The sequence below is a fragment of the Lontra canadensis genome, unplaced genomic scaffold, assembly GCF_010015895.1.
Source record: "Lontra canadensis isolate GAN:19392208 unplaced genomic scaffold, GSC_riverotter_1.0 scaffold91, whole genome shotgun sequence".
NCBI lineage: Eukaryota > Metazoa > Chordata > Mammalia > Carnivora > Mustelidae > Lontra > Lontra canadensis.
This window is the reverse complement of record NW_022631085.1, coordinates 1,631,520-1,647,356: the sequence shown is the minus strand read 5'-3', so window position 1 is coordinate 1,647,356 and position 15,837 is coordinate 1,631,520. Positions and strand designations below refer to the sequence as shown.

Here is a 15,837-nt window from a genome sequence, read left to right as displayed (position 1 = left end):
TAATAATAATAATGATAATATTTACGTCTTAAAAGTTATTGGGGAGGGGCACCTGGGTGGCTCAGTTGGTTCAGCATGGGACTCTTGATCTCAGTTTAGGTAATGGTATCAGGATGGTGAGTTCAAGGCCAGCATTGGGCTCCACACTGGGCATGGAGCCTACTTAAAAAAAAAAAAAAAAAAGTGATTGCCAGGATCAGATGAGGTACTGGGGCAAGGGCTTGCACAGTGTCTGACATATAGAAAATACTCAATGTATTTTGATACTGGAAACAACAAGGAGTTTTAGCTATTAATTGAAGCCAGGCTCTGATACCCTGGACGGGAGTAAATTCTGGCTCAGCCCTTGTGGAGCTGAGTGACCTGAGGCTAGTTACCTAACATCCAAAATACTTGCAATAGTCTCCTTACCTTGCTGCTTTCACCCTTGACCTCCCTCTACCACCCCTGTTTTTCCCACATGGTAGCCAGAATGACCTTTTGAAAACCTAAGTCCGATCACACACTCTCCAAGGGCTCCCATTACCCTCATCCAAATCCAAATTCCATACGAAAGCTAAAGTCCTCCGCAATGTGCACACCTGCCTCTTAGCACCAGCACACCAGACCATTCCCCACCATTCTCCCCTAGCTCCCTTTTCTTTGAACACTCCAAGAATACTCCACCTCAGGGCCTTTGTGCTTGCTTTTCCTTCTAACTTGAACATTTCTCCAGTTTCCCAGGAAACTTGCTTCCTGACTTCCCTCAGCTCTTTTACTCAGTTACACACTCGCTCATAGAGCCTTCTCCCCATTCTCCCTAACTCCATTGTCCTGCTTAAGTTTTCTCCATAGCACTTACCACCTGAAATATTGGAAGTGTATTTACCTGTCTCCATTAGGTTCCAAGCAAGGACAGTTTTGGTCAGTATTGTTCATGGCTGTATTCACAGCTTCTAGAAAAATTATCTGGTATACAGTAGGCCCTTCATTTAGATTTGATGAATAAATGAATGAGCAAATCAGTCTCCCCATCTGTAAAATGGGAATGATGCTCACAATCACTTGAAGTTGCTGTGAGGATAGATGAAGTAATTCATATAAGAGGTTAACACATTATAATAATGTCATATGGTGACAGTAACTACACTTACAGTGGTGAACACTGTGTAATGTACAGAATTGCTGATTCGCTACGTTGTACACCTCAAACTAATATAACATTGTACATCAACTGTACTTCAATAAGAAAAAAAATTAATAAAGAAATTAACACAAAACCTGGCAGAGTGAGGGCTCAGTCAACATTAGTTATTGGTGTAGTCTCTCACCCCACCACACCCCTACCACTTCTCAAATCCTAAGTGAACCTTGAGGGGTGCCTCACTGGCTCAACTGGTAGAACATGTGACTCTTGACCTGGGGGACTGGGAGTTCAAGCCCCAAGTTGGGTGTAGAGATTGCCTAAATGAACCTTAGGAAAGTAAAACTCTCTGTACATCTCCAGGGTATAGGATTCTCTGGTTATAATTTACATTACAGGGGCGCCTGTGTGGCTCAGATGGTTAAGTGTCTGCCTTCAGCTTGAGTCATGATCTCCAGGTCCTGGGATCAAGCCCCATGTCAGGCTCCCAGCTCAGCGGGGTGTGTGCTTCTCCCTCTGCCTCTCCCCCTGCTTGTGCTTTGTCTCTGTCTCTCTCTCTCTCTGTCAAATGAATAAAATCTTTTTAAAAATTTACATTACAAAAGGACGTTGGCTTATTTATGTATTTATTTTTAAAGATTTTATTTTTTGACAGAGAGACAGCGAGAGACACAAGCAGGGAGAGTCGGGGAGAAGCAGGCTTCCCACTGAGCAGGGAGCCCAACGCAAGGCTCCATCCCAGGACTCTGGGATCATGATCTGAGCTGAAGGCAGACGCTTAACGACTGAGCCACCCAGGCCCCACTAGAAGAGAGAATCTTAAGCAGGCTCCATGCCCAGCCTGAAGCCTGATTTGGGGCTGGATCTCAAAACCATGAGATCATGACCTGAGCCAAAATCAAGAGTTGGATGCTTAAGCAACTGAGCCACCCAGGTGCCCTGTTTCTTTTTTCCTATTTGCTTTTTTTTTTTTTTTTTTAGATTTTATTTATTTGCCAGAGAGAGAGAAAGAGCACAAGCAGCGGGAGCAGCAGGCAGAGGGAGAAGCAGGCTTCCGGCTGAGCAAGGAACCTGATGTGGGGCTCAATCCCAGAACTCTGGGATCATGACCTGAGCAGAAGGCAGACGCTTAACTGACTGAGCCACCTAGGCACCCCCTCTTTTTTCTTAAGAGAAGGGGAAGGAGGAGGGGCAGAGGGAAAGAATCTTTTTTATTTTTTATTTAAATACAATTAATTAACATATATTATTAGTTTCAGAGGTAGAGTTCAGTGATTCATCAGTTGCATATGACACCCAGTGCTCATTACATCACATGCCCTCCTTAATGCCTGCCCATCAGGCAGTTACATCAAGAAGAGAGAATCTTTTTTTTTTTTTTTTAAAGATTTTATTTATTTATTTGACAGAGACACAGCAAGAGAGGGAACACAAGCAGGGAGAGTGGGAGAGGGAGAAGCAGGCTTCCCACCGAGCAGAGAGCCTGATGCGGGGATCGATCCCAGGATCCTGGGATCATGACCTGAGCTGAAGGCAGACACTTAACGACTGAGCCACCCAGGCCCCACTAGAAGAGAGAATCTTAAGCAGGCTCCATGCCCAGCCTGAAGCCTGATTTGGGGCTGGATCTCAAAACCATGAGATCACGACCTGAGCCAAAATCAAGAGTTGGATGCTTAAGCAACTGAGCCACCCAGGTGCCCTGTTTCTTTTTTCCTATTTGTTTTTTTTTTTTAAGATTTTATTTATTTGCCAGAGAGAGAGAAAGAGCACAAGCAGTGGGAGCAGCAGGCAGAGGGAGAAGCAGGCTTCCGGCTGAGCAAGGAACCTGATGTGGGGCTCAATCCCAGAACTCTGGGATCATGACCTGAGCAGGAGGCAGATGCTTCACTGACTGAGCCATGCAGGCACCCCTCCTATTTACTTTTTTAATGAAAATTATTGTGATTAACTGATCTTCTGTATACTTGTTTACTAAAAATATGGAGTTCACCTTAACTTAGGGCATTAACAACAGGGGGGAGTTAACCCACTTTCCTTCAAGAGCCTTCCTGTACATAAATAGAAAAATAGCACCATCCCCTATCTCTTTATATACTTCATTCATTCAACATCTGAGTGTCTTCCATGTGCCCCGTGTTGTACTAGACCATGAGGGGACAAAGACATGTTTCTGACCTTAAGAGGTTCGGAACCCAATAAGGAAAACAGACCTCTAAGTAAGAATAAAATATCGGGCAAGTTTGCTATATGGGATGCCATTATGAAGTGCTGTGGGGATGCAGCATTGGCCTGGGAAGTTGCTAAAGATTTCACAGAAGTGCCCTTTGATCTGTGTCCGGAATGGTACTAACACTACCAATTCATGCCTGCTATATTCTTCCACGAGATGTACTCACAGCATCCTCAAAACAAATGTATAATGCCCCTGTGAGATCTTTACTTTTACCCTCATTTCGCAAATGAGAAAACTTAGTCTGAAACTAACTTAATATAATCTCAATTTAAAAAGTCAGGGGCAACTGGGTGGCTCAGTCAGTTGAGCGTCTGCCTTTGGCTCAGTCCATGATCCCGGGGTTCTGGGATCAAGCCCTGCGTCGAGCTCTCTGCTTGGTAGGCAGCCTGCTTCTCCCTCTCCCTCTGCCTGCTGTTCTGCCTGCATGCGTTCTCACTCTGTCAAATGTTTAAATAAAATCTTAACAAAAAAAAAAAAGATCACCTAAGTGGCTCAGTCAGTCAGGCATCTGACTCTTTATTTCAGCTTGGACCACAGTCACAGTCAAAGTAAAGATCAAACCCCACATCAGGCTCTGTGCTCAGCAGGGAGTCTGCTGGAGTCTCTCTCCCTCTTCTTTTGCCCCTTCCCCCACTCGCTTTTGCTCACTCTCTCAAACGAATAATCCTAAAAAAAAAAAACAACAACAACAACAACAACAACAAAATAACGAAAGAAAGAAAGAAAAAAAAAGGGCAAAGCAAAAAAGCGGTTTCTTGTTTAAACTACTGGATAAATTACTTAATGGGGTTTGAATCTAGGACTGCCTGATCCCAAAATATTAAGAAGGGTGTGTGGGCAGTAGATACTCCAGGCTTCTAACAGCTTCAAGAGCTAGGAGGGAATGGAATGATGTAAAGAGGAATCGAAATCTCAGAACAGCTGGGCTGAAGTTGGAGAACAAGGCGAAGGAACGGCAGTGGACCAGAGGGCAGTTGTAAATTGCCTCACGATTTTGTGATTTATGCTGCAGACAAACTGGAACTTGCTTGCTCAGAGATCTTCATACAGGACTAATCGTGATCTGAGTGGTTAAAATGTTAAATGTGGAAGATAAACTGCTGGTAAAAACCAATTGCTAAAAACTCAAAAAAATCCCCCCCCTTTTTCCCCCCTGTAGACAGGGCACTTAAGAGTGCCTTTTTTTTTTTTTTTTTTCTTTTTCTTTTTAAAGTAGGATCCATGCCTAACCCAACCTTGAGGTCAAGTCTGGTGCTCTACCAACTGAGCCAGCCAGGCAACCCCAATTCTCTTCATCCAACTAACCCCAGATGGCCTCCTCTCAGTATCCTGTGAACTCTTGGATGATGGGATCTCCACTGGTGGTGCCAAGGCAAATGTTAAGAAGGGACTTTTTTTTTTTTTTTTTTTACTGTGGCCAGAGCTGGCACAGGAGTAGCCAAGCTGGCCTGGGAAGCCAGGCAAATGAGACTGGCCTGAGAATGAATCACAGCTGCATGGTAGGGGACCAGCACTTCAAATTTCAGGTGACCATGGGGAGAGTTACAGTGACTGGGTTAAAATGTCCCTTTTCTGGATATCACCAAAACCCCAGGAGGCTATAAGGAAGCCAGATTTTGGGGAAAGAGGCAAGGGTCAGAGGGCTTATAACCTGAATCTGTTCCCAAGATCCATGAAGTACAAACAGTGAGGCCCACGGATAAAACATCCATTTTTTAAGTAAACTCTATGCCCAATGTGAGGGCTCCAACTCACAACCCAGGATCAAGAATCGCATGCTCTATCGACTGCATCAGTCAGGTGCCCCCTAATTTAAAATTTTTTATAATTAAAGTCCAAAGTGCAGACAGAAGTCAACCACCAGTAAGCAAGCACTGAACTCTGAGCTGGGCCTCAGTGGAGAGATAATCATTTTTAAAAAAAAAGATTTTATTTATTTATTTGACAGAGATCACAAGTAGGCAGAGAAGGGCAGGGGGCGGGGGGCGGGGGGCAGCAGGCTCCCTGCTGAGCAGAGAGCCCTATGCGGGGCTCAATCCCAGGACCCTGGGATCTTGACCTGAGCTGGAGGCAGAGGCTTTACCCCACTGAGCCACCCAAGTGCCCCTGGAGAGATAATCATGCCAGGCAGTCTCTAGCCTCCATTGCTCCCTGCCTGCTCTTCCTGAGTGGCCCCCTCACACTCATCTTTGGCAATCACTTATTCATTGTATCTCCTTTTCCATCTAGCATGGTACCTCAATGTTTGCTGGAGGAATTAATTTTTACCTTTTCTTTCATTTTGTTCTTAAAAGAGAACCGTGTAGGCATGTAATGATCACCCAGGGCAGATCATTAACCAGATGCACAAATCCAATCATGTAAACAATGTAAACACCTTAATGGCTAAGGTATAAAAAAGTAAGACACACAAGGAGGGATTCCAGCTTTTTTTATTTTTCCCCTTTTACACAAAACAAAGTAGAAGAAATAATACAAGATTAAAACTGCAAAAGTAGTTAATTGGTAGATCACATATACACAAAAAAAATCCAGAGAGCAAGATAGGCTTATCTACAGTGAGGAAACACATGTAAAAATTAAGGTAGTTTGTAGTTTTCATATGAAACATTAAAAAAAAAAAATCAAACATATGCTACAATGGGTGCTACCGTTTACAGTCAGATTGAAGGGGAGGAAACACTTATTTAGAGACAGATACACCACAAGGTCCAGCATCAGTGCAATAAATTCACAAAACTATATTACAGCTAGTTAATCAGAGTTTAAGAACTGTTCCCAAATGTCACATTTTCGGCCCTCAGAGGTTCATTCCTACACATTTCAGCTATTCTAAATTTCTAGCTACCGAGAGGGAGAATGATTCTAAGACACCTTCCAAGCAGTTACAAACTCTCTGTAGACCAGAGGCCACCTATCGTCGCCAAAAGTCCACTTTCCCCAGCAGCCCTTGCATTCTTCAGAGAGAGATCAAGGAAGAAAGTCAGATACCAGTGCACCACCTCCTGTGCCAAATCTCTGGGGACCAAAGCAGCCAGCAATTACCTTCAAATAAGAATCTTGAGGCTTATCTTTAAAGGCTTAGTCTGGTCTCGAAAAATTAGTAGGCTAAGATTATTTTCTACTGAAGTAAGTCTTGACTAAGTACAGGAAGACTTCTGTCCTTTATTGGCTGGTGTTGGAGTGAAGGTCACAGACCTGAGTCTTAACCTATCACATACTTTAGTTTCAGTTAGCTGAAAATCTGAAATTAAAAATATGCTAAAAATCCTAAACACAAGTTTCTGGAAGCCTGCTTAAAAAGCTTCTAAGGATCTACTAACTTAAGTCTAAGAGCAAGGAGAGACGAGCTTGAAGCCTGTCCTGTTCCCCATTTGGGAGGAAAGATCAATGTTTCTTACAAATTACTAACTTTTGCACAAGGCAGAAACCAACGTATACTAGGGCACGGAATTGGTTTCATTTTATTACAGAGGATTCTTCTTCTACAGTTTAGAAACAGCATGAGGAATGAATCTTAACTGGTCTCTTAATTGGAAGTGGTAAACTTGGTCTCTGTATTCACGAAGCCAGACAGTGTAAGCAGACTGTGGAAGCAGACAGTAGAACCAGCTTCCTGTAGCCACAGACCACTAGCTTGTATCTAGCTAAAGCAAAGACCAACTGGAACAATTATCGAAAGTCACAGTTAACTGTACTGAAAGGTGAAGTTCACCACTATATTATTTTAAAGGAAGTTGCGTAAAAATAAGAATTCAATTAACCTGGGTGAGAAAAATCAAAACAACTACTCACGAATGAGTTGTCCATATAAGGCCAACTGATGAGAAAGCATCTGCTACACTTCACATGAAGACATAAAGCCTTACTTGGCAAGTCTGAATTTCTACGAACTAAGGGCAGACGAGGGAGAGCAAAGAGCTACTTCTGTAACATTTTAGTATCCAGACAGCATAATAGAAACTGTTCCCAAGGCCGATGTATATGCCATTCATTACACTGAATAAAGCAGATGCATTATTCATTTTTCTTTTCTTTTTGTTTGAGAAGCTTATTTATCTCCCTTTTGGCCATTCCAATGTACTTCAAAATGATTCCATGCTGATTTAATCCAGGAAGCAACAGTAAGAAAGTCACTTAAAAATAAACAGAATGAGGAAGACAGCAATTAATTTCCTATAGATTATTAAATTTTATAGAAGGTAGTTTCCCAGACTATTAGGCACTCTAATGGGAGGAACCAATATAAAATCCATTACTTTCACTATATTTATCCCGGGGAACTTCTGCTATCACACCTCCAACCTCAGATAACACACACTGCTTGCTTTTTACCTCTGGCATGTCACTTTCTACTTTGGTTATTATGTTCTGTCTTAACTTACTGTATGACCACAAACTCCCAGAAAACAAGGACATGGGTTTTAGTCATCTCTCTATCCTCCCAATTCTTCCATCTGTGCCTTACTCTTGATAAACACATACTTGTTGACTAAGTTCCAATCAGACTTCAGTGGCCAGAATATGCCTATAGTTCTTCCTCGAAGACTTACCTATCAGATAGGTGAGCAGCAGGTTGTGGACTTGCTGTCCCACCCAAGCAACCGCAGCAAGAGAAACGATCATGGTCATGAAGTACTAATAATGAAAACAACAAAAATGTATCAAATCCTAGAAAAAGACTAGGAAGCTTAACTGTAAGATGTTGTTTCAAAGGTTGGAAAATAATCCAGTATTATTACCATTTTTCTTTAGACTTGGTATTTATATATTATACAAAATCCACAGAAAACTCCATTAGATCTACTTTATAGATTTTACATACATTCCCTCCTAGAATTACTATAGTTCTCTGTATAAATTATATTACTTTTACAATTAATACTTCACATTGTGACCTTATGTGAAGCTAAGAGGTAAGAGAACAAATTCTTTTTAAGTATTTGTACTTTATTTCAATAAGTAAAAAGAAACAAAAATGTTGCTCTACTGGAGTACAAAATTAAATGCAAAACTTCCAATAATTCAGTCTAATCCAAACATCTACGAATGTACTGAAAGGAGTTAAACCAATGGATAATATATATCAAACTACTGAATATAAATATCAAACTATTAAAAAGCCCATCATTAGACTATAATGAAGTAAAAGTAGACCCAATATTAAAATTTTGCTTTACTGAAATCAGTCAAAACAAAAAAAGTACCATTTTAGGCTTTTCTTCCTTCAGTGTAAAGAGACGTTTCCACCAGCCCACAGTTCTACGTCGAGTCTTTACCAGATTGCTACAAATTTCATGGAATCTTTGCTGTTGCTCAGTGGTCCTACAAAAAAATTTTCCCTTCACTATAAGCAAGTCTTTATAGTCAACAGAAATATATCATCCTCTCAAATTTAAAAAGCTATCTCCCAAAGTAAGTTTAAATAAAAAATTCACATTATCTTACAATCGTGAAAAAGTTTCCGTATCATTAAGACAGCTTGGCAAGCTCAGGAATAAGTTTTTACATAAAGATGTGTATGCGGGGCGCCTGGGTGGCTCAGAGGGTTAGGCCTCTGCCTTCGGCTCAGGTCATGGTCCCAGGGTCCTGGAATCTAGTCCCACATCGAGCTCTCTGCTCAGTGGGAGCCTCTGCCTGTTTGTGCTCTCTCTCTCTCCGGCAAATAAATAAATAAAATCTTAAAAAAAAAAAAAAAAAGATGTGTATGTACAAAGCAATGGTAATCCATACTTCTAAAACCACATTTGGTTAATTATAGTAACAAAGGACTCAAGGCTACTATGGGCCATGCAGAAATCGGTATTAATTTCTCTATGCCTGTATTATTTTTCAAATCCAAATGAATTCTGGGTTGTAGCCCATCAGGGTCTCACTATTTTGAAGAAGATGTGAAGATTCTACCACACAGTTGTATTTGAGTAGTCTCCGCTAAGATAATAAGTCCTGTATTCCAAGCATGATACTGGGCTTCATACACTTGATGCCAAGGCAGCAACAAACAGCTCAAATCCAAATTCTTTGTAAATTTAGTCCCAGTGAGGGAAAATATATACAAAACAGCAGTAAAAATATAAAAAGATCCTCCAGGAAAGCCCTTTTTCATATTTTCTGGATTCTGATTAAAAAAAAAATAAATTCACCCTTATACTGTCTTTGCTATACAGATACGTTAGCTGCTGTCATGAAGTACAACTTACACTGTGGAGGGCGGGGGGTTAGGTTCCTTTTGCTCTTCTAGCTCTCGTCCCTGTAAAACTGCAGTGATAGATATAGCAGAAGGGTTCCTGATGAGCCCTGGAACTTCTTGTAAACAACCAGGCCTTATAAGCTGGCCATGGTAAAGGCTGAATTGTGGCTATGCAACAGTGTTCTTCCTTCCTCATTAAGATAAAAAAATAAAACTGCTCTCTGAGCCACATACTGATTACCATGAAACCACCACTGTTTATTTCTGAAAACTTCTCTCTAGGAGTTATGAATTAGCAGGTCAGAATGTCATCTGACTAATAAAGTCAAGGTCAGGGGTTGATTTCCTTTAAGTTGCTACATTACATGGTTACAAAATTGCCTGAAAAACAGCAGTACAACTCATTACTACATGTGAAAAACAAATCAAAGGGCATTTTCTAACTAATCCATTCTGCTAGAGGGAAAATATTTTTTAAAAAACATGCTTAATCATCCCTAAACTTAAGAAAATTTGCCTTAAATGTCCAAATTTGTTCTTAAAAATCTGTAAGGCATGTATTTAACAGAATTATTTTATAATTTGCTATTATCAGGGGAACAAACAAACAAAAAAACCCTAAGGGTACATGGAGACTACTCATCAAATTAAAATAACCAACCAAGGGAGAAAAGCAACTAGGACAAAAAAAAAAAAAAAAATCTACTCCAACATCTAGTTTTGTTCATTATTTTGATCAAAAGTGAGAAATGCAACATTCCAAAGGAAAGTTAAAATACTTTTATGAATCTGTTCTGACGCACTTGCTATGCATTTAGCTAGCTACAACTACAATGCATCAACATCAACCTTAAACACAAGATCCACCTTTAAAAAAAAAAAAAAAAAAGATTTATTTATTCATGAGAGAGAGGGAGAGAGAGGCAGAGGGAGAAGCCGGCTCCCCACTGAGCAGGGAGCCCAATACAGGACTCAATCCCAGGACCCCAGCATCATGACCCAAGCTGAAGGCAGATGCTTAACCATCTGAGCCACCCAGGCACCCAACACAAGATCCATCTTAAGAGTCAAAATATTTCACAGCGCTCAGAACAGTCCCTAACACAAAAGTAGACCTTCAATAAATAGTTGCTAAATAAACGGACAAAAATTTACATTACTGCTTTCATATTCATTCAAAAACAGCCTGCAAAATATACTATCTTAAATACAAAGAAAATAAATGTAAAATGTAAACATGCTGTTTCTCTGGAAAGCTATTTTATGAGTTCTGCAATATTTGATAAAATATTACCTCAAAAAACCTCACTTCAATAAAAATGTCTAGAAAGGAGGAAAAGGCGAAATGAATGGTAGGGTGCATGGGTGGCTCAGTTAGATACGTGTCTGCCTTAAAGCTCAGTTAGGTACGTGTCTGCCTTAAAGCCCAGGATCCGACTCAGCAGGGAGTCTGCTTCTCCCTCTGCCCTCCCCTCACTCCACAGTCCTGCTTGCACTCGCAAAAATAAATAAAATCTTCAGAATAAATAAATGCTGATCTATAAAAGAACTGTGAAGATGTAAGTACTGGAAATTCATGATTTATAACTGAATCAGCAAAGAAATTCTTCATATAAAAGCAACAATCCTAACCCTAGTTATCCAATTGTTAGACAATTCTCTGCTTAATTACAGCATACCAATCACAGCCACCAGGCTCAATAACTTTACAGAAATGAGCCAAATTATTATATGACCTACCATTTATTGGAGCCAAAAATTCTAGGAGCTAGAATGGGAACAAGGTAGTCAGCCAAGCACAAAAACATAACAAAACAGGAAACACCGGACAGAACAGATGGATCTAGATAGTAGATAGTCCTGTTTAAAAAAAAAAAAAAAAAAAATTAATGAAGTTGAGAAAAACACAGTCATTTTTATCCTAGCTGAAGATGTTTATTCACTTGGTCTTTTGAGTCTCAAAGATGTTATCTGCCCTTTTTATTCTCAGTTTCTCACAAGTGGTTTTCTGGGAAGCTTCAGAATGTGATGACATCATAGCTGCAATGGTTAATGTAAATATCAAGAGACAAAAGCTCCTTGGGGTCCTCAATACTTTTTAGGGGTGTAAAGGGTTCTAAGACCAAAAAGTATGAGCGCCACTGATTTTTTTCAACTGCTCCAGGTTTACCTAAGTACTACAGATTCTGAAAACTAGAACTGCTCTAAGAAAAGGCATTCTTTACAGATTACACATTACAAAAGATTTAAGGCACTTTCAAAAGTGGAGGCTGTGTATTACCTGAGCCCTTATTAATAACAAGCACGATCCACAGTAATTTAATAGCTCACTTACAGAAACACCAAAGAAACCACACCCATGATGGCAGGTGGAAACCAGGCTCTTTCCCATCTGAGGACTTTATCAGCCATCAGCATCACTTCTCCCCATCCCTGCAGCTGCTCTTCCAGACTTGCAGTCTCTGCAGCCTATGTAAGATCAACATGTAAAGCGATCATTTGACTACTCCCAACATTTCTGTGCTTCCCAGAGTTAAATTTTTTTAAGACACCAACAATGTAAAACAGCTCTCAACCCAGTCACTATCTTAGTTTCTAAATATTGTGCAATTTTGGTACCAAAGACAGAAATCAATTAAGGGAGAGTGGGGGGGGACACCCTAGCATTTAACAGTCACCTTCCAAGTCCAACCACTGGGCTACTCTTCATACATAATGTAACAATCTTTATAGAGCCCCTCAAAGTGGGAATAATGAAATCTATTTAACAAAGAAAGTGACCTCAGCATGGGGTCATCATCACTATTAAGTAGCAGCACCCAAAATATAAAATTAGATCACTTTAAGTTTGCTCATTTTTCAGGTGGTTAGAATTGATCTGTTGTTCTGTCATTTCATTGATTTATACCCCTACTTCTACATCCATTAGAAAAGCCTCTGCCCAAACAGCATTCAATTTTTAAAATAGCTTTGTGTAATGGAATCATTTAGATGCTGGCATCGTTTGCCCAATTAAGTAAAACTACTTTCTCCAAATTACATGAGGCATCTTAAGCTCACTGTATCTCCTTAATACAATGAATGCTTCTTACACTTATCAAGACATTGGTTAGACTTCAGATTTCTCAGCAAATCTGACAATCTGCTGAAAGGAGACTTCTAGAATGAGCCAATGTGGCAAAAAGCCCCTGAACTGACTTTGGTACCGGGAACAGAACTGAAAGAAACCCACCTGCCCTTATAAATGTTATCACCGGGAAATACACAAAAGACAGAGGACAGTGCAGCCTCCTCTCAATAAAGACGCTATCTATCTGTGCCGCACTGATCACTTGGGTGACTTCAACATTTCTGACTTTATATATCGTGCTTGATATAGTTAAGCATGAGATTACTATGGGCCAGAAACTCTACGTATTTTATATGCTTATTCTTTAATTAACCTTCCCAATAAGCTAAAAGGATTGTATTGTTAATGAAGTAATAGATAGAGAGAGGTTAACAGATCTGAACCCAGGAAATCCAAAGCCAAAGGCCTTGTTCTCTTTAAAGTTACACTGCTCTCCTGGAAAGAGCAGTTGAACTCCAGGCCAGGATCTGTCATTTCAAAAAACTGTGTGAATTTGGGCAATTTCTTTGTGCTTCAATCAATCCTCTTAACTGGAACCTGTCTGGGGCTAACCATGCTAACTATAGAGAAGAGTGTGTGTGTGTGTGTGTGTGTGTGTGTGTGTGTTTAAAGGAACAGGTCACGCATTTTGAAAATCTCGCACAATCAAAACTGCCCTGCAAAGTCACTTAAGTCGCTAGCATCTGGACTCTGGAAATATCAAACGTCAAAGATTAAATTCTTTGATTCCTCTATTCACTGTGGCAACGGACAAAAGGATTTCTCTCGATTTTGCGTGGATCGTGTAGTGAGGTTAAATCTGTCCGCCTGTGATACGTCACTGCAGTTCCTTCAGACCCCTGCTTATTCTAGTCATCCTGTGACTGACACACACACACACACACACACACACACACACACACACACACACACACCCTCCCTTACAAACGCCAAACACAAGGTCCCCCCACTGACCCTCCTGCAGGACCCTAGTCCCAGTTCCTGCGGTGAGCTCAGAGCCTCCCTGCGGTGTAAGCCGTGCCAGCTCTAACAAATTCTCGGCAGCAGCCCTTTGACCCTCCACACTGCCCAAGTACTGGGAAAAAGAACGAAGGGACAGCCTGGTTGAAATCAAGGAGGGGAAACCCGGATACGACCGGGGGCCTGGGGCTCAAAAGCGCTCGATAGGCCGGCCCCTCGCGGCCCTCTGCCCCAGCCTTCACCCCAGGCTTATCGCAGGCCCCCTTCTCCACTTCCTCTTCATCCCCTATTCGCGGTGCCAGATCGTGCGCCCTCCTCACCCCGTACTGTACCTTCCCCAGGGGATGTTAGGGGTCGACACGTCTCGCGACCGCCGCGCCGCACCTACCCAAGAGGCCCAAGGGGCAGGCGTCGCCGCCTGCGACTGGGAACCGGGAGTGAGGGCCGGGCCCACCACGGGTGAGGGGAACGAGGCCGCAAGCGCCGCCAGGCCAAGCCCACCCAAGCCCCGAGGCCCTGCTTGGTTCCCTCACGACTCACCAGCAGGTTGGTGCTGCGATTATCTCCCTCCGCCATTGTCCCTGAGGTGTTTCCTTAGTGGGCGCAAGCCGCCCCCCAAAACAAGCCTCCCACCGGCACCCACACAGCCACCCTGGCGCGAGGGTACGCCCCGCAGGCCGCTAATATAGGCCAGCCGCCTTTCCCGACAGTCTCCGCGAAGCCCGCTCCTCATTGGGTGGATTGAACTCAAGTTTCGACCAACCGCTGCCCAGCGCATGGCTTGAAATCCAGGTCAAAGGAGACCGAGGCCGCGCAGGGCGAGGGGGCGGGGACAAGGGACGACCAACCAGAGCCCAAAAGCTGAGTGACGCCCCGCCCAGGTCTTTCGGAAGCGGTTGAACTGCCGCTGCTGTCCTTGTCTGTGCCTCAGCGCGCCTTGGTCCGTACGCGGTGTCATCAGGGGAGGCAGCCATGGTAGCTCTCAGACCCTCTTCTGCTGGAATTCAAAGTAGCTAAGGTGACTGGAGGAAACAGGACACGCATTATCAGGCGGAGAGCAGAGATGGGCGCGTGACGCTGACCTCGCTGTGATCAAAGCCCGGTGCCCGTCGCTCTCGCTGCGCCCCCCTGCGGCCGCCCTGGCCCGGCTCCTGGGCCGTTAAGCCCAAGCTTGAGACGCTGGGACACTCGTGCCCACCCCATGAGGTTTTGAGGACGAGTTCAAAGAACTGTTTCTGTAAATTGTCGGCAGTTTGCCCCAACTAACCATTAAGAGTAAGGCCTTAGCTAGATTGGGGGCGGGGGGACGGGAGAATCTGGGCGTAGTTCTCCAACTTGGGGAAAGTTCGCTTATTTATGTGGGTCTTCAGGGAAATCTTTTCTGGGACAGGGCGTTTCTGTTACTTATGAAACGACGAGGTCCTCCATAAAGGGTCTGGTTTTGACAAACACTGGAGGTCTTGCTAAGGAAAGATGTAAACCCACTCTTAAGCAGTGGAATTCGTCAGCAATTTAGAACTAGAAGAACTACTATATAATATTAAGATGAATTACTTACACGTCTTTTCTCTGCAAAATTTCAAAATGCATTAAGTGCTTTGATTTTCATTAACACGAACAAAACCATGCCAAATGTTGACCTGGTCAGAGATGTTTCAGGAAAACGTACCAGGGCTTTTACCTCTCAGCCTTTTTTCTTTTTTATAGTCACCTGCATTATGACACAGATTTACATTTATTTTAAAAGAATTCCTTAAATAACTACCCAGATGCTTAACAGTTCAGGGTAAGGCATAAAGAAATGTGAGACGACACAGCTGCCCCTAAGAAAGCAATTGGGGATAGGAGCAGTGTGAATTTCATGGAAGGGTGTGAAATTTACCGTGGATCTTTGGCGGGGGCGGGCGTCTGGATGGGGGTAGAAACACTCAAGAGGGGAAAGAAAGCCTTTGCGAAGGAAGGGGACTCTTCAATGATGTGCCACTTTGGGGGGAAAATAAGTTTCTGTAGGTAAGATGCAGCCAGTTGAAACAGATCCCATTTGGGGAGATTTTAAAGCTATTAAGTTTGAGGAGCAGGGCCTCTTGTCCCTCTTCAAAAGAAAATTAAAAGTTCCCAGTCAGCAGCCACAGAGTGAATATATTAAGCACTGGGTACAAAAATCTTGGTATAGACCCAGGAGTATCTCCTTCCAAAGA

At 42.5% G+C, this 15,837-nt stretch overlaps 1 protein-coding gene across 2 annotated transcripts; it reads right to left on the bottom strand.

Annotated features, from left to right (window-relative positions):
- Positions 1 to 5,773: 5,773 nt before the first annotated feature.
- Positions 5,774 to 14,347, bottom strand: ARL6IP1 (ADP ribosylation factor like GTPase 6 interacting protein 1). 2 transcript variants are annotated; one of them, XM_032836216.1, is made up of 6 exons: positions 14,180 to 14,338; positions 11,885 to 12,018; positions 11,290 to 11,409; positions 8,567 to 8,684; positions 7,913 to 7,997; positions 5,774 to 7,495 (listed from the first exon to the last, which is right to left on the bottom strand). In XM_032836216.1, exons 1-6 carry the CDS (start codon positions 14,213 to 14,215, stop codon positions 7,377 to 7,379), a joined length of 612 nt encoding a protein of 203 aa, XP_032692107.1. In that variant the 5' UTR covers positions 14,216 to 14,338; the 3' UTR covers positions 5,774 to 7,376. The 2 variants fall into 2 exon arrangements, with proteins under 2 accessions (XP_032692107.1, XP_032692108.1); XM_032836217.1 differs by lacking the exon at positions 11,290 to 11,409 and having other exon boundaries at positions 14,180 to 14,347.
- Between the last annotated feature and the right edge of the window lie 1,490 nt (positions 14,348 to 15,837).